Source organism: Schistocerca gregaria, chromosome 7 (assembly GCF_023897955.1).
Source record: "Schistocerca gregaria isolate iqSchGreg1 chromosome 7, iqSchGreg1.2, whole genome shotgun sequence".
In the NCBI taxonomy this organism is placed as follows: Eukaryota; Metazoa; Arthropoda; class Insecta; order Orthoptera; family Acrididae; genus Schistocerca; species Schistocerca gregaria.
Window position 1 is genome coordinate 333,549,636 of NC_064926.1, and position 23,167 is coordinate 333,572,802.

The 23,167-nt window shown below is 43.1% G+C and overlaps 1 protein-coding gene across 2 annotated transcripts in view; it reads left to right on the forward strand.

The window, feature by feature from the left end:
* The first annotated feature begins 1,902 nt into the window (after positions 1-1,902).
* The window catches only part of LOC126281313 (uncharacterized), a 95,047-nt gene continuing 73,782 nt past the window's right edge, over positions 1,903-23,167 (forward strand). Inside the window, exons 1-2 of one of the 2 annotated variants that reach the window (XM_049980159.1) lie at positions 1,903-2,012; positions 2,137-2,374. In XM_049980159.1, coding sequence (XP_049836116.1) covers positions 2,349-2,374 — 26 coding nt within the window. In that variant the 5' untranslated portion in view covers positions 1,903-2,012; positions 2,137-2,348. Of the gene's footprint in view, positions 2,034-2,136; positions 2,375-23,167 lie in introns of both variants that reach the window. The other variant, XM_049980158.1, reaches the window with a different exon arrangement.

Genomic DNA, 23,167 nt, shown 5'->3' on the forward strand with positions numbered 1-23,167 from the left:
GAGACGTTATTTTTGTGTTTACCTTCCTGACTTTTGAACGTAAAGATTTCATACGCAAGACACTTGAGGAACAAACCAGTGACGACGAAGTACATCAACCATATTTCAGTCTTTCTTATAACAGAACTGACAGATCGTCAATTCGCTAGTGATTCGCAGATTTTCTTTCTCCGGCCAGTTTAATGAAAACGTGACTTTTTTTTAATTACTCTAGTTAAACATTGCTAACTGAATAGGTCCGTACTCCCAATTTTGTGACGAAGCGATGAGTTTTCCCTTTGAAAGTAAAACATATAGGGTAATGTTATGATCGAGGATTCGTTTGATCCATTTCATAAGATTATGTCTCAAAATTAAGAAAATTCAACTGCTCAGTGGGTTTTAATATCTCCACGTCCCTCGTTATGGAGTTTTTGCAGTTTATCATCTTAGAAAAAGTGGACTAATACAAGACAGACTCACTTGGTCTTACTTAGGGTCTTATGGCTATCAAAACTTTGTGTCTATCACTTAATGAAAGTATCGACACCGTGCAGAAAAAACAGCACGTATAATGTCGTCTCCTTTGTTTTACACCCTCTTTTTCGTAGTTGCAGTTACACAGGTTATATAGGTTAATACCGTCTTTTACGACTGTAATAAAAGTCTCTTAAGACCAAATGCGTTTCGCTTTATGTTAAAACATCTTCAGTGGTCACTGTAAATTATGGCTTTTCTTACAACACTGTTTGTCAGGATCAGGAACAGTTCCTGCGCTGTCACTACTATAAACAGTATTTAATTGTTACCGTTACTCGCAGTTTTTTGTTTCTTACGTAGTTCGTCACGTTTGTAGTCCGTTTTAGGACACAGCACTTTCACTAACACTATATTTACACCCACACACACACACACACACTCACACACACACACACACACACACACACAACGCATCCCCCAATATCAGAAGTACACGATCAACGCGACATGGTGAGATTGCGCAGGAGCTTCACAACAAAGAAACGTGAATGTATTTAGTGGTAGTGAAAGTGCTGTGTGGTAAAGTCTACCACATACGTGTAGAACAACACTATGAGTGACGCACAAGAAAGAAACAAAAATCCGCGAGTAACGATAAAAATAAAGGGAAACATATCTGGTCTCCGTAAGACCTCTATTACAGCCTCAAAAGACCGAATTAATCTGTATAAATTGCAACAGCACGTGTGTTAGTCTGATCTATGAAAACGCGAAATACGCATTGTCACTGTACAAATGATCAAACATTTAAGTTACTCACAATCGTGTAAATTATCCAAATACGGAAGGCCAGAGGAACAGATACATTTACGTGAATCTTTGAAATTCTGAACAAAATAACACTGTACGTAACTTCACAGCTTCTTCGCATTTCCTGAAAATTATTCTCGCTTACTGATGTGGAATGTGGGTTGGAGTTAGAAAAAACTCTTATTTATGGAGATCTCCTAGGGAGACAAAATAACACAACGTTTTCTCACCTATTCACATCTTAAGCTCACAGCACTACTCTCCACTTTCCATAGTCATTGAAAATTTTTCTACTTTCCACTTCGGGATCCATCTCACATAGAAATTATGTGAAGGCGACTGTTTTGTGGGAGAGACGTGAATTCTACGGTCTGTCCGCACCATAGTATCTATGACAGTCAAAGTATTTCCACTGAATACAGAATATTCCTGGATAATTTTGAATGTGAATATCATAAAGTAACTAAATTACGAGATAAAAAGTTAACATCTACTGTGACAAGTTAAAATCTATCGTTTCCAATTAATAAACGAAGAGAAGATAATCTAATCAATGAAAGTGTACGCTGTACAAAGAGCAAGTAGTTGATATGTTTACCGAAGGATGGCGTCTGTGTTATCAAAACTGAATTGTATGAAATGAGATAACAGTTTAATATTACACATCTCCATCGCGTCTGATAGGTGTTTACGAATTCACTTAACTCTGATTTGTATGCTTTTCTGTTACGGACGTGAAATAGGTAGTCCATCTTCCGAATAACGTTAGAAAAATTTTCATTAGATGGAACATAAGTAAAGTGGGTGCAATTGTAGTTGCGGGTTATGTCAGACGCACTATCATAGTGGTGATTTTCACTTTTTCAGGTTGGCCATTGTAGCGCGAAGGAACGCATTATTGTACGAAAATCCTGATTGCTGGGCTCGGTGAAATCTGTGCCAGGAACGAGTGAAACCCGGGTCCACGCGAGAAGTCGGCTTCGCACCTGGGAGTATCCTGAGGCGATAACGGGAGATAACGCAGCTTTGTCTTGAGCGCACCAGTTGCTTGATGCTTAGCCGAGGCTGCGAATCGTAGAATGGTTCTGAGGACTGCCACAGCAAGGTAAGAGGCCGTCTTTTACACATTTTCCTTCTCCGAGAATTTATTTACGACGTCATAATTGCCAGCAAAAATCAATCTCACGTTGACACCGCATCTAGCGAAATTTGGGAGTAAAGAAACAGCGATTAAAGGGGCCATATTATTTACTGTTTACTGAAGAACGTCTTTTCGTACGATTGCATGGCATCCAGAAAATATTTTAGTCGGCGCTGCGGTTTCTATTTTGTAAAATCCACAGTGAACTGCTGTGATATATAAAAACTGCTGTGATATATAAAAAGTTTTTATTTCGCTCTTCGATTCATTTACAACAGATTTTGTCAAACTTTGTTCTGCGGCGTTCCGCCGTAAGTGAATAACTGCACCGTAGAAAACTATTAATAACGTGGCGTTTTTTGGACTTTTTGACGATATAATTTTTTTTACAAATTTTATTATGATTTCTTTGTTATTAATTCTGATTTAAAACTGAGATTTTTCACTGAATAAAACAAGTTTTTCTCATTTTTAAAAATTTGTTTAACCTTTAAAATAAACTAGGTGTTTAATGAAAGTTCCAGGGTTCTCAAACTGTACTGTCAGAGTAGAAGTTGGGTAACCCCTGATTTGTAGTAAACAAATGTATTTTTAGCAGTATCTGACCTTGTGTTTGGTTGCTCCGAAGATGTATGTACAACACTATAACTGACCGGCACAGACTGGAAATTAAACGTAGACCTCATCTCTTACATTTTGTGTTCGCTGCACGGCTGTATAACGCATCCGCATTTAAGTCTCTTGGATATCTTTCAGACGATATTGCTTGTAGTGGAGAGTTCGAGTGGTGCAGACATTCATGTTATATCCGAGAAATCCGTGACTCAAATTGTCGTAGTGTTATGTGTTTTTTGTGGTTTCCCTGATTCCCTTCAACGAATGCCGGGACGCTTTCTTAAGAACATTGCAGCACCCTATTTGTATCTTCGTTCAACTGAGCCTCGTCATCCGCATATAATGACGTCGATGTCGAATTCATTCGTAACCATTTCAAGCTATCCACAGTGTAAAAATATCTCGAAAAGAATGGTGTGAAATCCAGTAAATGGCATGAGACCAAACGCTCAAAATTATTATTACTATTAGCTGCATACGGCTAAATTTGCATTCATTTAATGTAAAATACTGCAGTTTAACAGTCAAAAAGCCTCCATGTCGTCCACACATTTAGTGAGACATAAAGCAGTATACCCAGTTATACTGGCCAAAAATGTATACCTGGATCAGAATGAGAAAGAGATTGACAGTTGAATGGGAATGTTACGTGGAAGCGCAATATGACTCTGGTAGCAGCAGTTCTGTAATTCCGCGCAAGTGTGTTAATATGTTCCCAGTAAATGTGCAGTATTGTGTTCAATCATACTGTACTGAGAATCAAAATGAATTAGAAACCACCACAAAAATTATGCAACAGGCCGCAGCTGTCCGCATCTGACCGACAACCGGAAGCTGAGGTAGCAGAGCGATACGACAACTCTCCACAAGACAGGTGTGACCAAACTCGTGCTCTGATTGGTTTTTACTATGATATCTGCCCTGTAAACAGCTGTCAAGTCACTCTGTTAGTCTGATCCAGGTACAGAGGTGACACATCCGGAAACGCAAGATGGAACGGCTACACGTATCATGTAGTGGGGGAGGGAAAAGTGCACACTGATCGGCCAAAACATTGTGACCACTGCCCCCAACGAGACATTATGGATGCCGCCTGATGGCGTTGTGGGCAAGTGACATGATATGAAAAGTGTTTAAGTGGAGCAGACTCTGACAGGGGACCACTCTAGAGAAGATATAGGCTGCAAATCGGGAAATCTATTGAGATAAGAGACTTTGACAAAAGTCAGATTTTTATTACGCAAATGTCCATGACTCTTCACTGAACGTGAGGTTAGGAGACTTCTTTGCTCTTTAAAGTAGAATAGATGATGATCTGTGGCATCTCTGCCGAAACAGCACAATGCTCGTGCACGCCTAAGTGTTTCGGAGCATACCGTTCATCGTATATTGTTGATCTCGTACATTGTTGAGCTCCACAGCAGACAACATAGACGTCGACCCGACGTCATCAATTACGGTTGCAGTGGGCACAGGACCTTCGGGATTCGACCATCTATCGATGGAAACGTATCGGCTATTGGGAGGAATCACAGTTTTGCTACACTATGTCGAAGGTCGTCTCCAGGAGCGCCGTCATCGATGTGAACGGCGCCTGCGGCTTGACACTTGCAGCTCGGCACGGACGCACGTTGGTGGAAGCAGTATTACGCTATGGAGACTTTCTCCTGCGCTTGCATGGGACCTATGGTAGTAATTGAAGACACGCTGGCAGCTGCGAACTACCTTCATCCTTTCATCGTTGATGTCATCCCCCATGGCGATGTCATCTTTCACCAGTATAATTGTGAATGTCTGTGAGTCATAACAGTGTGGCAGTGGTTTGAGGAGCATTATAGTGAACTCAGGTTGACGTCCCAGCGATAAAATTCTCCTGATGTAAATGCCACGGTACCCATACGGGTCGCTGTCGGGCGCCATCACCGCCATTTCATCCCCATCGACGCGCAAGTCGCCGAAGTGGCGTCAAATCGAAAGACTTGCACCAGGCGAACGGTCTACCCGACGGGAGGCCCTCGTCACACGACATTTCATTTATACCGCGTACTCAAATCAGCGGCTGGTTGAAACTTGCAGAATGAGAAATTCTGGAAACATCCCCCAGGCTGTGGCTAAGCCATGTCTCCGCAATATCCTTTCTTCCAGGAGTGCCAGTTCTGCAAGGTTCGCGGGAGAGCTTCTGTAAAGTTTGGAAGGTAGGAGACGAGATACTGGCAGAAGTAAAGCTGTGAGGACCGGGCGTGAGTCGTGCTTCGGTAGCTCAAATGGTAGTGCACTAGCCCGCGAAAGGCAAAGGTCCCGAGTTCGAGTCTCGGTCGGTCACACAGTTTCATATCAGCGCACACTCCGCTGCAGAGTGAAAATCTCATTCTCTTCAGCGGCTGGTTGTTTACGCGAATTACATGACCTGTGTATAGACATCCAATGCCACATATCTCCACAGACTGTCGGATTCCTGAAACGCAGAGTCGGTGATGTGTTTCGTTCTATCGAAGGACAAACAAGCTATTAAGTAGGTCGTCGTAATGTTTTAGCTCATCACTATACAGCTGACAGTACTCAATGTTTACCAGTGCACTGCTCAAACTTACGAAGTAGGATGACAGAAGTAGGAGATAAAGTTTAAGATACAGTGTGCAATTTGTGATCTGAACAATCAGCAGTAGAGTTTTATCGAGGTGTTACATAAACTTTGATGCTAGATGCCACATGTTTTAATAGGAGGACTTACGTTTGAAGAGCATAACCCTATATAGACCCCCCCCCCCCCCCCCATGAACCATGGACCTTGCCGTTTGTGGGGAGGCTTGCGTGCCTCAGCGATACAGATGGCCGTACCGTAGGTGCAACCACAACGGAGGGGTATCTGTTGAGAGGCCAAACAAACGTGTGGTTCCTGAAGAGGGGCAGCAGCCTTTTCAGTAGTTGCAGGGGCAACAGTCTGGATGATTGACTGATCTGGCCTTGCAACATTAACCAAAACGGCCTTGCTGTGCTGGTACTGCGAAGGGCTGAAAGCAAGGGGAAACTACAGCCGTAATTTTTCCCGAGGACATGCAGCTTTACTGTATGATTAAATGATGATGGCATCCTCTTGGGTAAAATATTCCGGAGGTAAAATAGTCCCCCATTCGGATCTCCGGGCGGGGACTACTCAGGAGGATGTCGTTATCAGGAGAAAGAAAACTGGCGTTCTACGGATCGGAGCGTGGAATGTCAGATCCCTTAATCGGGCAGGTAGGTTAGAAAATTTAAAAAGGGAAATGGATAGGTTAAAGTTAGATATAGTGGGAATTAGTGAAGTTCGGTGGCAGGAGGAACAAGACTTCTGGTCAGGTGACTACAGGGTTATAAACACAAAATCAAATAGGGGTAATGCAGGAGTAGGTTTAATAATGAATAGGAAAATAGGAATGCGGGTAAGCTACTACAAACAGCATAGTGAACGCATTATTGTGGCCAAGATAGATACGAAGCCCACACCTACTACAGTAGTACAAGTTTATATGCCAACTAGCTCTGCAGATGATGAAGAAATTGAAGAAATGTACGATGAAATAAAAGAAATTGTTCAGATAGTGAAGGGAGACGAAAATTTAATATTAATGGGTGACTGGAATTCGGCAGTAGGAAAAGGGAGAGAAGGAAACATAATAGGTGAATATGGATTGGGGCTAAGAAATGAAAGAGGAAGGCGCCTAGTAGAATTTTGCACAGAGCACAACTTAATCATAGCTAACATTTGGTTTAAGAATCATGAAAGAAGGTTGTATAAGTGGAAGAACCCTGGAGATACTAAAAGGTATCAAATAGATTATATAATGGTAAGACAGAGATTTAGGAACCAGGATTTAAGTTGTAAGACATTTCCAGGGGCAGATGTGGACTCGGACCACAATCTATTGGTTATGACCTGTAGATTAAAACTGAAGAAACTGCAAAAATGTGGGAAATTAAGGAGATGGGACCTGGATAAACTGAAAGAACCAGAAGTTGTACAGAGTTTCAGGGAGAGCATAAGGGGACAATTGACAGGAATAGGGGAAAGAAATACCGTAGAAGAAGAATGGGTAGCTCTGAGGGATGAAGTAGTGAAGGCAGCAGAGGATAAAGTAGGTAAAAAGATGAGGGCTGCTAGAAATCCTTGGGTAACAGAAGAAATATTGAATTTAATTGATGAAAGGAGAAAATATAAAAATGCAGTAAATGAAGCAGACAAAAAGGAATACAGACGTCTCAAAAATGAGATCGACAGGAAGTGCAAAATGGCTAAACAGGGATGGCTAGAGGACAAATGTAAGGATGTAGAAGCTTATCTCACTAGGGGTAAGATAGATACTGCCTACAGGAAAATTAAAGAGACCTTTGGAGAGAAGAGAACCACGTGTATGAATATCAAGAGCTCAGATGGCAACCCAGTTCTAAGCAAAGAAGGAAAGGCAGAAAGGTGGAAGGAGTATATAGAAGGTTTATACAAGGGTGATGTACTTGAGGACAATATTATGGAAATAGAAGAGAATGTAGATGAAGAGGAAATGGGAGATACGATACTGCGTGAAGAGTTTGACAGAGCACTGAAAGACCTGAGTCGAAACAAGGCCCCGGGAGTAGACAACATTCCATTAGAACTACTGACGGCCTTGGGAGAGCCAGTCATGACAAAACTCTACCAGCTGGTGAGCAAGATGTGTGAGACAGGCGAAATACCCTCAGACTTCAAGAAGAATATAATAATTCCAATCCCAAAGAAAGCAGGTGCTGACAGATGTAAAAATTACCGAACTATCAGTTTAATAAGTCACAGCTGCAAAATACTAACGCGAATTCCTTACAGACGAATGGAAAAACTGGTAGATGCGGACCTCGGGGAGGATCAGTTTGGATTCCGTCGAAATGTTGGAACACGTGAGGCAATACTGACCTTACGACTTATCTTAGAAGAAAGATTAAGAAAAGGCAAACCTACATTTCTAGCATTTGTAGACTTAGAGAAAGCTTTTGACAATGTTGACTGGAATACTCTTTTTCAAATTGTAAAGGTGGCAGGGGTAAAATACAGGGAGCGAAAGGCTATTTACAATTTGTACAGAAACCAGATGGCAGTCATAAAAGTCGAGGGGCATGAAAGGGAAGCAGTGGTTGGGAAAGGAGTGAGACAGGGTTGTAGCCTCTCCCCGATGTTATTCAATCTGTATATTGAGCAAGCAGTAAAGGAAACAAAAGAAAAATTTGGAGTAGGTATTAAAATTCATGGAGACGAAGTAAAAACTTTGAGGTTCGCCGATGACATTGTAATTCTGTCAGAGACGGCAAAGGACTTGGAAGAGCAGTTGAACGGAATGGACAGTGTCTTGAAAGGAGGATATAAGATGAACATCAACAAAAGCAAAACGAGAATAATGGAATGTAGTCAAATTAAATCGGGTGACGCTGAGGGAATTAGATTAGGAAATGAGACACTTAAAGTAGTAAAGGAGTTTTGCTATTTAGGAAGTAAAATAACTGATGATGGTCGAAGTAGAGAGGATATAAAATGTAGACTGGCAATGGCAAGGAAAGCGTTTCTGAAGAAGAGAAATTTGTTAACATCGAATATAGATTTATGTATCAGGAAGTCGTTTCTGAAAGTATTTGTTTGTAGTGTAGCCATGTATGGAAGTGAAACATGGACGATTACTAGTTTGGACAAGAAGAGAATAGAAGCTTTCGAAATGTGGTGCTACAGAAGAATACTGAAGATAAGGTGGATAGATCACGTAACTAATGAGGAGGTATTGAATAGGATTGGGGAGATGAAAAGTTTGTGGCACAACTTGACTAGAAGAAGGGATCGGTTGGTAGGACATGTTTTGAGGCATCAAGGGATCACGAATTTAGCATAGGAGGGCAGCGTGGAGGGTAAAAATCGTAGAGGGAGACCGAGAGATGAGTACACTAAGCAGATTCTGAAGGATGTAGGTTGCAGTAGGTACTGGGAGATGAAGCAGCTTGCACAGGATAGAGTAGCATGGAGAGCTGCATCAAACCAGTCTCAGGACTGAAGACAACAACAACAACAACAAGAACTTATTATTGAAAAGAAAGAAAAAAAATGGTTACACGCCAACTGTTATTAGGGATTAACCAGTAAACCCCCGATTCTTTAAAGAATCAAATTTCCATATGTGTGAAACGATTTTAAATGTCTGATTACTTTACAAATGACTTAAAGTGGTAAATATTTGATTCTACGGATGTGGGCGAGAAAAAGTTTGGAATTGTCTTAAAAGTTTGCTGAACATCACTAAGTGCACCAATTATATAAAACACAGGAAAAGTACAGTGTGAGTACTTTGGTTTCTGATTGAAGCTAAAGCTAGATTTTGACGCTTCTCAGTGTTTATGAAGTCATATATCCTTGGTCGTAGAACTATACATTGTTCCACGTACATTCAGTAGCGTACCTGTATACTGTTTGCAGGATATGTTACGAATAGAGTTACTAGTAAAGAAGTGACAAACTATATCGTCAAGCGAGAACGCGTCAGTTTTTACTGCGCGAATAGCGAAAATGTAGTGAGCCTAAAACTTTTTTTCCTTTCGTAATTTTCTGTGGGGCAACGGGGGTGCCGGCGAGAAAAAGTTTCGTACGTAAAGATTTGAAGTTATGTGTAAAGTTAATTGCAAGTAACTAACAAGTAAATTCTCTCATTCTCAAACAGGGACCTTAATCTGGCGATTTTGGCACAGTGAACTATGATGGCTCAAGACATGCACAGTTTCCAACAGTAATACTTGTCTTATTATGTTAAACCCTTCAAATGAGATCAAACCTTCTTAACAGTACGTTATGACAATATTTATTTTAAACTTTTAATTTTAGTCAATAATTACACAAAACACGGAAAATTAAATTTTTGTTGCCCGTCGTAGCCATATGGGGGCAACTTGCAACTGCGATGTGTAACCATGAATCAAGATAGCAACATGCTCTTCTTCTCGGCCAGTATACGTTGACAAAATTCGGAATTTGTTGTAGAGGTCGTGGAATATTCCTGCTTTGGTCCCTATAGCTTGAAAATGGCGTCTGTAAAGGAGGTGCGTTCCAAGGAGAAACCTGCATAGAGTTTTTTTGCCGGAATACCAGCGCACCGCAGATATCCATAGGTGCTAGCAAAATGTTTGCGGAGACACGGCAGTGAACAAATGTGCGTTGAGTCGTTGGCCGCAGCGAAGTCGCGCAGTCCGTCCTATCTCCCGCCGTGACGGCCGGCCGCACGCAGCTGTCACTCCTGCAATGTTGGAACGTGTGCCCGCTGGGTTTGTCACAGCCCAACACGAGACCATAAAGAGCAGCGAAGTATCATCTGTGCGGAATGCTTTGTCATTACGTGGCTGACCGTGACAAGTTTCTGTTGAACATCGTTACAGGCAATGAAACATGGGTTCGCGACCTGCATCTGGAAATGAAACGGCAGTCCATGGGTTGGCGTCACACCACCTCTCCTCCACCGAAAAAATTGAAAGCCGCATCCTTAATTGATAAAGTCGTGGCGATGGTCTTCTGGGACCCTGAAGGGACTATTCTGTCTGATATTCCCCCTAATGGTGCAACGATCAACTCTAAAGTGTATTGTACTGCCCTCAGGAGACTGAAGAAACGACTTCAGCGTGACGCCACGGCAAGCAGTACGTGGATTATGGGGATGTTACTGAGTGAGGCAGCAAGACGTAGGCTCCGACGTCGACCAGTAGAGTTGAAACCTCCCCATCGAATAAATAAAAGAAATAATGATTGCACTTAAGGCGTTTAGACGATAACCTTCCAGTCTAAAATAAAATAATTTAACTTAGTTTTCATCTAATGAAATAAAGAATGAGAATTGAACTCCGAGCGGTCTGAGGCGCTGCAGTCATGATTGTGCGGCTGGTCCCGGCGGAGTACCGAGTCCTCCCTCGGGCATGGGTGTGTGTGTTTGTCCTTAGGATAATTTAGGTTAAGTAGTGTGTAAGCTTAGGGACTGATGACCTTAGCAGTTTAAGTCCCATAAGATTTCACACACATTTGAACATTTTTTGAGAATTGTGAAACGGTACAGTAGTTTCCGCTCTATAAGCAGCAGGTTTCGCTGCTCGCTCGCACCGAGAAATACAAACAGATGCGGCTCTGCGGCCAATTTTATTGCGACGCGGCCGGCCGCGGGTGCAGCAGAACCCCTGTGGACGGGTGGAAAGAAATGTGTCAGCCTTCATAATACGTATTTATATGTGTCCTGTATTATGCATTTCATGTACGCGAATGTGAATCTACATATGAACTTTCCTAATCCTCCTCACATCTTTCCGTAAAACGTGGCCAAATCTTAGCTGGGAAGTAGTTCTGTAGTGTAGTAGTGCCAGCCTCACTCACAGGTAGGGGATCAGAGAGACATCACAGGCAAGTAAAAGTCAAAGACGTTTCAGTGTCACAAGATTTGGGGTGGAGAGGTTGGTCATGGCAAAGTGGTTCGACAATCCCCTCCACCGGGGCCAGGAACACCTCTGGGTGCCCGCCATATTCTGGAGAGTTACAGAAGACGAGTAAGTGAGCAGACGTGCCCTCTGTGCGTCTGTCTCAATGTTCACGCCTGGAAGAGAGGTATGTGAATATTTGTACTAATTCTTTTATTTCCAGTTTCGGATTGTGTAAGAAATTGAATGTTCTCGTTTAATTTCGGAAATTTGACCCCCTGTGTTAATGTATTTGGTCCCCAGTTTGCCCGTTATCCTCCTCGGATAGTGGATGTCCCATGTAAAATATTGGGAGACTTTGATGGTATACATTTGGTCAAGGCAATTCCGTCTTGCCCGTAGAAATGTGCGTGCAGATTAGTATATAATATACCCGAGCTATAAGTTGCAATATCTATAAACTGGAACAATTGCTCCAGTCACTGTAAAGTCGAGTGATAATGTTTAAAATAAATAGGTAACCAACTGTCATCAATCTTTAACATACCTTAAAAATCACAAAGAAGTCAAGTTAAAGGAATTCATTTAAAATAAAATATATGGAATGCAGAGACGCACACATCAACGTGTGAGCTTTCCAGCCCCTTGCCTAGTATCGTACAGAAAGGGCACGCTCTCTAGGTAGCGCTCTCAAGCTCCCCTCCCCTATTATCCGTTGCGCAATTTTCATTCAGGGCTTGTCGACATCAACTTTTATCTGGCGTCCCTCGACAAAGGAGGTTATTCGGTATATCCTTTCAATTGAACTTTTTGTGCCTTGCAGCTTACCTGTCTGGACTTGCTTTTAACGTGTCTGGTCTGATAGTCTTTGGCGTACACAATTTTGTACGCCCTGTTCCTTTATTGGTAACAATATTAATGTGACTGATCAAAAGAAGATTATTTCGACATGAACACACAAGCTTACGCCGTGGCCCTTAGTACTGGTTGTCTATGCAGTGAATTCAATGTCATTACTAAATTAAAAAATTGAGAAAACTCTACAAAAGTTAAATCTTATGGTTACTGGGTTCAACGAAAAATAATACGATATTGACTGAGATAAACCGATTCTGAAAATGATGGAATATAAACTTTTAGCTCTTTATGATGATTCAATTTATAAAACATTAGTTTGGGGATTGTTTACATAAAACAGATTAAAAATGCAACAACGAACTTACAATATGCAGTTAGCGCTTAAATACCTTTGATGTCTTCCTGACGTCGGTTTTTAATAATTCATAAATAATTACCCATTATATAATTATAATATTCTTCTAGTAATATATAGCTGGTGGCGAACAGGCACACCGCTCTGTCTCTACACACAACTTCACTGCACAAAGGTTGACTCAAGAGTGTTATAACGACAATGCCGCTCGCTTCTCGCCGCGCCCGCTGTGTATCAATGCGCGGGCTCTCCTGCCAACAAAGAGCTTGATGCGATGTCACCATCGATATGAAAAGAACTTAAGTAAATTTTACAAAACATTTTTCTTACACACTCTATTATTTACATATTTCTTAGCTTATAAATATTTTTCATGTCCTGTTTGATATTCTATTGACATATTTCAGAGTGGTACCATGCAGGCATACAGGCCCTCACAGTAAGATGGCGTAAGGCGCGCATTGAACGGAGATTATATTGAAAAATAGAGTTCCCCCCGTAATATCATTCCATGCACTACATGTGAACAAAATATGGAGAAGGCCAATCTAACAAGTACGGTTTCCAGTCTAATAATAGAAACTTAACATGTCATCGCTCCACTATCTTAATAAATAATAATGATCATGATAATAATAATAATAATAATAATAATAATAATCGAAGACAAGTACTTCAGGTATGTGGCCACATGGTTTAGACATAGCATAAAAAGTGGCCTTTTGGCAATAGAATAAAGGCAATTTCTACTAATTATCGCGGAGGGTTCAACAGCGTCTGAAGTGTCAAAGTCCTATGACGCGGCCGGTCGGTGTGGCCGAGCAGTTCTAGGCGCATCAGTCAGGAACCGCGCGACCGCTGCTGTCGCAGGTTCGAATCCTGCCTCGGGCATGGATGTGTGTGATGTCCTTAGGTTAGTTAGGTTTAAGTAGTTCTAAGTTCTAGGGGACTGATGGCCTCAGATGTTAAGTACCATAGTGCTCAGAGCCATTTACTATGACGCGAATAGGTAGAGACGTCGACGGAAGATAGGTTGCGGGAGAACGAGGTAATGTAATACCGACACGTGGCCAAAGTGTTCCAGGATATATGCCGAAATATTTTTCAACTCATAATTATATCAAAATAATCTGCAAGTAACAACATACCGCTGAACAGCAGCCAAGGTACCCTAAATTAGAACTGTGAGAGTAAGGTCTGAATGTATACCCTGAGCTGTGGTTGAAAACCGACGGGAAATATCTAGTGTACCTTGACATATGTCAGAATTATCACACACTTTTGTCAGATACTAGCAAATCTTTTTTGATATACAGCTTGATAACTGCAGACACTCCACATATTGTCTCCTACAATAACACGACGGGTCCTACTGGCATCATGTCTCTATGAAATTGTAACTCATCCAATACTATTACTATAGTCTTTTATAGGATCACCTGAAAGCGCCTCCAAATTGTTCCTAGATTTCTCAATACAATGCAGTTGATCCCCTCTGTATAATTTCGACTTCAAAGAAACAAATGTCATTTACAGCATTTTTACATCTCACGCTATTATTTCTCGTTATCCGAAAGATCATTTATAAACATTACTCCAGCTTTCCTATATTCATTGTTTCACGTCTTGTCAATTACCGCTGGTTGTTTGTAAATTTTTGCCAACTGAACGAGCGTTTTGAGTATATTCTGTTCCGTTCGTCCTGTGAGGACTTATTTGTCATAGTCATGCAGTGTAATGTGTTGGACAATGGCATATATATATATATATATATATATATATATATATATATATATATATATATATATATATATGTACACTCCTGGAAATTGAAATAAGAACACCGTAAATTCATTCTCCCAGGAAGGGGAAACTATATTGACACATTCCTGGGGTCAGATACATCACATGATCACACTGACAGAACCACAGGCACATAGACACAGGCAACAGATCATGCACAATGTCGGCACTAGTACAGTGTATATCTACCTTTCGCAGCAATGCAGGCTCCTATTCTCCCATGGAGACGATCGTAGAGATGCTGGATGTAGTCCTGTGGAACGGCTTGCCATGCCATTTCCACCTGGCGCCTCAGTTGGACCAGCATTCGTGCTGGACGTGCAGACCGCGTGAGACGACGCTTCATCCAGTCCCAAACATGCTCAATGGGGGACAGATCCGGAGATCTTGCTGGCCAGGGTAGTTGACTTACACCTTCTAGAGCACGTTGGGTGACACGGGATACATGCGGACGTGCATTGTCCTGTTGGAACAGCAAGTTCCCTTGCCGGTCTAGGAATGGTAGAACGATGGGTTCGATGACGGTTTGGATGTACCGTGCACTATTCAGTGTCTCCTCGACGATCACCAGAGGTGTACGGCCAGTGTAGGAGATCGCTCCCCACACCATGATGCCGGGTGTTGGCCCTGTGTGCCTCGGTCGTATGCAGTCCTGATTGTGGCGCTCACCTGCACGGCGCCAAACACGCATACGACCATCATTGGCACCAAGGCAGAAGCGACTCTCATCGCTGAAGACGACACGTCTCCATTCGTCCCTCCATTCACGCCTGTCGCGACACCACTGGAGGCGGGCTGCACGATGTTGGGGCGTGAGCGGAAGACGGCCTAACGGTGTGCGGGACCGTAGCCCAGCTTCATGGAGACGGTTGCGAATGGTCCTCGCCGATACCCCAGGAGCAACAGTGTCCCTAATTTGCTGGGAAGTGGCGGTGCGGTCCCATACGGCACTGCGTAGGATCCTACGGTCTTGGCGTGCATCCGTGCATCGCTGCTGTCCGGTCCCAGGTCGACGGGCACGTGCACCTTCCGCCGACCACTGGCGACAACATCGATGTACTGTGGAGACCTCACGCCCCACGTGTTGAGCAATTCGGCGGTACATCCACCCGGCCTCCCGCATGCCCACTATACGCCCTCGCTCAAAGTCCGTCAACTGCACATACGGCTCACGTCCACGCTGTCGCGGCATGCTACCAGTGTTAAAGACTGCGATGGAGCTCCGTATGCCACGGCAAACTGGCTGACACTGACGGCGGCGGTGCACAAATGCTGCGCAGCTAGCGCCATTCGACGGCCAACACCGCGGTTCCTGGTGTGTCCGCTGTGCCGTGCGTGTGAGGGAGAGGGTGGGAGAAGGGGGGAGACAGATGCGGGAGAGAGAGCTAGGGAGAGAGAGGTGCAAACACAAACTGCATCGTGAAATACAATGAACTGTCATTAGCAATGATTTCAGGCTGTGTTTGGGTGCTAACGAGATTTGGCGACGGGTGCGTTATAGACTGCTTCACTTGTCAGAGCACGGGCTGGCAGCTGTGACCATGCGCCAAGTACACTTACGGACGGAGCTGACAACGATGTGTCAAACCTTACACGTACTCTTCGGGAGCATCCGAACAGTGCGACATTTCATTTAGTGTTGCGATGCGTCATTTTTTGGGCGGCTCAACTGCCTGAGTTCGACAGAATAGTATCAGCGTTCTTTGCCCTTCGTTATTTGTTCTTGGTACGAAGGAAGTTCAGAGGTCCAGTGGCTGTTTGCACAGAAAGAGTCCATCTAGACATCTACAGTCACAATCCTTTAAAATGAATGGGAATGAAGAAAGAGAAGCATGAGAATTCTCAATGTGCATACGCGGCGGTTACTGCATATTTGAAGTGAAACGTTACAATAGCATGCAGAATGAATTTAAAGATTTAGTTGGTAATCAAAGAGCAAAAAATTACAGTAATTAACAGACCACTGTTCTCAACATCAAGGAAGTACTCTGTACTAGGCATGGAGCATGTGAAGAAATTGGTGTTAAAATGTATCAGGTCGCACACACTATTCAATTGTCAGTTGCGACAGTTTTCAAAGGAACTGCACGACACTTCATACATGACTGCAAACTACGTAGTTTAAGTCAAGAGGCATACCTGGAATGATTTTTCGATTTAAAACATGCTATTGTTCAGTTTATGCAGGAAAAAGCAGTGCACGAACGAAAATCAGAACTTCCGAAATTGATTGCAAACTTCGCATTTTAAGAGGACTTTAGTGCACACTGTCCGCAGTAAGACATTGCAAGGTAACTTCTTTCTGATTTGATGGGGTGCGTTTAAAGAGAAAATCGCATAGTAGACGGGACACGTTCTGACTAAGACAGTCCCGTTCACTATGCTCAGTGGAGTTAAAAAAAACGCGGGGTTTGAAGAATTCATTGTGGCCGTGAAAGAATTACGAGCATAGTTCCATAAACGTTTTGTGGACACCGACAGTGTTACAAGCGTTTTCAAGCTGTTTTCGGGACAGTTTTCCGTTACAGTAGAAAGCGCCCTTGCACATGTGCAAACGACTGATCTGAAAGGTAATTCCCGTTTTAAAGTCAAATAACTTTAACATTAAAACTGTCTAGAACATCTGTATTTCCACGTCTCCACAGCGAGGTTGAAAAAGTGCTACGACATATCGATCAAGACATGTGTGTAAAAAAGGTCATTTTTGGTTAAGAAACTATGTAAGTCACGATCAAGTAGCTTGCTGAGTGCGAAAATCGGTGAAATGATCTTTGTATGTCCGTACTCCGACAATTTGCATCAGAAATAAATTATAGTATGTTTTAAGCGCGCCAAATATAATTAAATAACACTGTTATGGTCTCTACTGTTGAGAAACGTAAAATATAAAACCAAGTCGTATGCAGCGCGACTTCACTGCCATTCAAATGCGGCGCTTTCGCAGCTTCCCACTCTTTCGCCTCTTCGCGGTGAGACCGCGTAGCGTGGCGGTGGGGAAAATGTGGCAGCCAGGTTGAGCGCAGTGGCATTCTTGGTCATCCCTGCTCTAAGAAAAAAAATCTACTTTACCACGAAGGAATTACCTAACTGGGACATATATCTGTAGATGTGATGTACATGTACAGACAAACAAGTGATTACGATCTCAGAAAAACTGGAAATTTTGTTCAAGAGAAAGGGCTCCGCAAATTGAGCAAGTCAGCAACACGGTCCAACTCTGGCCCTTGTGAAAGCGGTTGTTCGGCTTAGTATTGATTGATAGTGTTGTTGGATATGCTCCTAGGGGTTATCGTGCCAAATTCTGTTTATTGGTATCTTAGATCGTCAAAATCTCGAGCTGCTTCAAGGGCCCTGGCCATCTGCCTATTATGTTCGAAACGTTCTCATTAGGGAGAGATTCGGCAACCTTGCTGGCCAAGGTGGGATTTGACGAGCACGAAGCAAATAGCAGAAACTCCCGCCGTGTGGGGGCGGGCATTATCTTGTTGAAATATAAGACTACGATCGCTTGCCGTGAAGGGCAACGAAACGGGGCGTAGTATATCGTCGACGTACGGCTGGCTGTGCTTACTGCGGATGACAACCAAAGGGGTTTCTGCTAAGGAATGAAATGGCACCCTAGACCATAACTCCTGGTTGTCGTGCCGTACAGCGGGTGATAGTCAAGTTGGTACGCCGTCGCTGTCGGGGGCGTCTCCAAACACGTCTTCAGCCTGGAATCTCATTGACTCGAGTAGAATCGTGTTCAGTGAAAACTCAAACTTCGAATTGGTCCCCAAAAGGCCTGGAATCTCATCGAGTGGTATGGAACTGGCTTCAGTGATGTTGTCGAGGTTCAGTTCGAAGCGGGACTCATCACTGAAGACAGTTGTACTCCAGTCAGTGAGATTCCAGTGTTATCGGTCGCCCATTATATGACTCGACACCCAGTAGTGATAGTTTGGGGTAGCGTTTTTTTTTTCAACCCTGTGGTTGTCATCCACCGCACTCTTACAACACAGCTCTACGTCGACGATATTCTACGCTCCATTTTGTTGCCCTTCATGGCAAGCCATCCTGGGCTTACATTTCAGCAAAATAATGCCCGCCCGCACACGGCGAGAATTTCTGCTGCTTCGAGCTTGCCTTCGTGCTTGCCAGACCCTACATCGACCAGTAAAGTTGCCGGATCTCTCCCAATGGAAAAGGTGTGGAGTGCTATGGTCATCGCCCCTCCTGCCATTTCGGGATTTTGACGATCTAAGGCACCAACTGGACAGAATTTGGCACAATATCCCTCAGGAGGCCATTCAACAATTCTGTCAATCAGTGCCAAGCCGAATAACTGCGTCCATAAGATCCAGAGGTGGAGCAACTCATTGACTTGCCCTATTTGTGAAGCTTTTTCCACTGAATAACTCACCCATTTTTCCTGGAATTGTAATCGTTTTGGTTTTTCTGTACATGTACATCACATCTACCTATTTCAGTCCCATTCGGATAATTCCTTCGTGGTACGTCGTTAGTCTTGGAGAGTTAATGTGAATAAGCATGCTGACTGTGACAAATTGAATTCACGATGTACAGAAGTGACAATTTTTGACATAGCGAGTTCTGAGAAAGAGAAATTTCTGCTGTCTGAAAAACGCAGCGGAAACATTCGTTCTTATCAAAAATAAAAACTACTATGTACCACTCTATCATTCAGGCGTCTTCTCTATCTCGTTTTCAGTAACAAGAATCCGTCTGTGGAATGAACTTCTTCCCCTTATCAGAGTACTGAATAACATCTCTAACTTGAAAAGGCAGTCGATGACATCTACTGCAATAACGGTCTCCCTCATTTCCGAAAGCCCTTAACCAGAGCTGTTTGTCTAAACGTTTCTCTCTCAAAGCTCACTACGTCAGAAAATATAACTTTATAAAAAATGGTTCAAATGGCTCTGACCACTGTGGGACTTAACATCGTAGGTCATCAGTCCCCTAGAACTTAGAACTACTTAAACCTAACTAACCTAAGGACATCACACACATCCATGACCGAGGCAGGATTCGAACCTGTGACCGTAGCGGTCGCGCGGTTCCAGATTGTAGGGCCTAGAAGGTTTGATCTATTATGGTGATGTGAGGGGTAGTCCAGTCAACACTGGTTGCAATGTTATAATGGAATACGTTCAGTAGAGGTGGTAGTCAACGTAAAAGTCAGCAGCTCGTGGACTCGTGGCTCGCATGACTGCCTCTGGATCACGGAGTCCCCGATTCAATTCCCGGCGGGATTGGGGATTTCTCCGACCGGGGACTGAGTGTTTGTGTTGTCCTCATCATTCCATCATCATCATTCACGAAAGTGGCGAGATTGGATTGAGTAAAGATGGCGAATTTGCACGGGCACCGATAACCGCGCAGTTGAGCGACCCTCAAACCAAACATCAGGATCATCATCATTATCAAACGTAAAATTCCTTCAAATGTTCTAATGTATGTGAATTCCTAAGGGACCAGACTTCTGAGGTCATCGGTCCCTAGGCTTACACACTACTTATACTTATGCTAAGATCAACACACACACCCATGCCCGAGGGAGGATCCGAACCTCCGCGGGGAGGGGTAGAGCAATCCGTGACATGGTGCCCTAAACCGCACGGCCGCTCCGCACGGCGTAAAATTCCTTCCCATCAACAAGTCTGTGGGTACTACATTCGTACAACGTATAGTTGGCAAGTCGGCGCGTGCTTTCTCTCCAATGAAAATGGCCACCTTACGTCTAATTGCCCTCATCGAGTACAAGTATTGAAGTGCTCATTTGAACAGAATCGAAAACTAATGTTAGTTGTTCGGGTTTCTACTGCTCAACAGATAGGTGTCATGTCTTCTCCGGGTGCAATGGAACAGTAGAGGGACGCGCAGCTTACTGTTCCCGATTTTCTGCCTTTATTCTCGCAGCACTATGAAATCAATGTATTTCTTGATAATGGTAGAAGAATGGAATGTACTTTTCTTTACCTGACTTTGAGTCTCTTTTGTGCACCGTGCGGTACCGAACGCACGTTGAACCATTCCCCATTTAATAAGGGAGAGGTGGTTTACTTGTTACGGAACAGTCCACAGAATACTTTGATAGGTGGTGATTTTAACTGTGTTGCGTTGTGTAGACTAGTCTTCCAATTTTAATTTCTGTCGGAAATTCCACGATTTAGTTCGTTCCCTTAGTCTGCAAGATGTTTGGGTCTGTAAATACCTGATTCTTGTAAAATTTACCTATTTTTCTGCTACAGTTTGATAGATTTTATTTATCTGTTTGGATGCTTGATAGGATTTTGGCTATCGATGTCGTCCCCGCCAGCTTCACGGAGCTCTGTGCAGAGACTGTTGGTTTAAATCACATACGACAGCTGGTCGAATTGTTTCGATCGCCTTGGATGCCCAATGTGTGCATTTAGAGCATCTCTTCCTAGATGAGGTGAACCAGGAAGTGTGGGGCTGTAGTCCCTGTTCAACTGCGGGATATGCCTTCATTTAGGAATGTTGGGTTCAGTTGACAAAGCCGAGGCTCTGACAAACGTTGATACGATTTTGCGCATGCACTACATCAGTCCTACGTGGGGCTGTATGAGGTACCCGTTCAAAGTCGATAAGTCATCCGATTTGTTTGTTCGGGCTCTGGGTCGTAGGGTGACACCTGCTCATAAGGCTGCGTCTTAAGATGCGTTTCAACGTGATCTTATTGTCAGATCATCTTCTTGTAATGCAGGTGTCTGTCATAAATTGTGTATCTTCTGGATACAGATTCCTGCTAAAGGACGTTCACATGCATTATGGAACCGCGTTGGTTATTTAAATGTAAGAAATTATTGAGATAGAAAATAAGGTATAGTTGGACGTCCTATAGTTGGACTTTATGTCAGTCGGTAAGATATGCTTATATGATCACCAAAAATACTGGAATATTTAACCGTACTTACTTAGGAAAAATGCGAAGAATAACTGGAGTTTCCATTAACACTATTAAATAATGTTAAAATTATTCCCTTTGCCACTGGCCTAAAATGGAATACGCCTTATCTGCAACAAGCTCTCGAAACGCTCTGAGAACAGATTTTGCGCTTATCACAAAGCTTGGTTATAAATAACATGTAGTCTTTGCACCGGAGAAGAAAAAATTATATTCTTATCACACAGTATTGCTACTGATAGCATGTTACAAGATCTTCGCCGAGGAGAGTTTCTATTTTGAGGTAATGTTGTGGTAGTTTTCGGTATAGCTGTTCCTACTCAATGGATGAAATCAGAAGTTGGAAACAGCATAAAATAACTTTCTTAGCAAACGAAAGGCTTGAGAGCGTCGTACGGTTGCAACGGGATCATAAAATGAAATAAACTGTGAAACATTATACTTGAAAAACGATCATTAGAAGAATTACCACAGGGCCCGGCTAATCCAACAGATACCTTGACGAGGAAACACAAGGTTCAACATACTAGCGTATAAGTCCAAGGCAGGCATAAACACTTCCAATGTCCAGTGGCCATATATTGGTGGAACGCTAATGGGTCCATCCATCTACAATTTAATGGACATAGTGGCCCACAACCATGAAATGGTATTTTACTTTCCTCTCGAAAAGTAGGATGAGTCTGAACGCAACAGGATATCAGCCGAAAAGGCAGTCTCAGCGGATCTATTTAGAAACGCTAATTATTTTAAAGCCAATGGCAGTTCGCTTAGTGACCACGACAGGTGAATCTGCTTTGTAGCGTCTCAGTGGCGGGACAGCGGCAGCACTGATCTGTGACATAGTACGGTCGTAATAGGCTGTCATTGGAGCATAACAGATTAAGTGCCACTTGCTACCACGAGAACACCACCGCCACTGGTAGGATAGGAAGACTAAGACGAGATCACACCGTCTTCCAACAAGTTTGCGGCGACGCCTGTTCAACACGTGCATTACTAAAAATGTGGTAGTGAGATGTTGCCTCTGTAGAATATCAGCCCTCAAATAACTGACGGCAGGATAGACTGGAAATTCAGTCGACCAACATCGACAGGTGGATCAAGACCGCTCGGGCATAGACAGTAAAATTACAGAGACGTGAATGCGTGGATTGCATGAGAGACAGTCAACAGGATGCTCCTAACAAGCAAAACAAAAGCTTTTCTTTGAATATGGAAAAGTCCCAAACACCCGCGAAAACGTGCAGGCGCAACCACCTCGTACCGTAATCGAAAAAATTTGATGCTTTCCTAGCCCTCGTCGCGGGAAGGGGAAAGAACTGAGCGATGTAGTATGCATTGCACAACACGTAGATCGGAACTTTCTGAAGGATGTTAAGGGAAAGCCATTCACGTTCCAGGATTATATCTTGTACCTCCTCCGTAACCGACTTTCAATTAAGTATAGCAATTTGCAGTGGGAGACTATCAATTATGACTGCGGAAGATTTTCGTCTATCGACCAGCGTCTCCCACGAAATGATAGCGTTGTCAAAATCTTGTAATTTCATCAACCGGAATTTGCCTTCGTTGATGCGGACACCAGATACAAGGAAAAAGCAACCCAACGTAGCCTTTAGGAATTGAATCTCGGCGGGAGAATGGAGTAATACCATCTCATCGTCCACGTGTTATTAAGGAATTGTAAGAAGTCTTGACAGGCCCGGAAAAGCCTAGAAACCCACCACAGTTTGGCCCAGCTCGACATCACATCCGGAAAAAT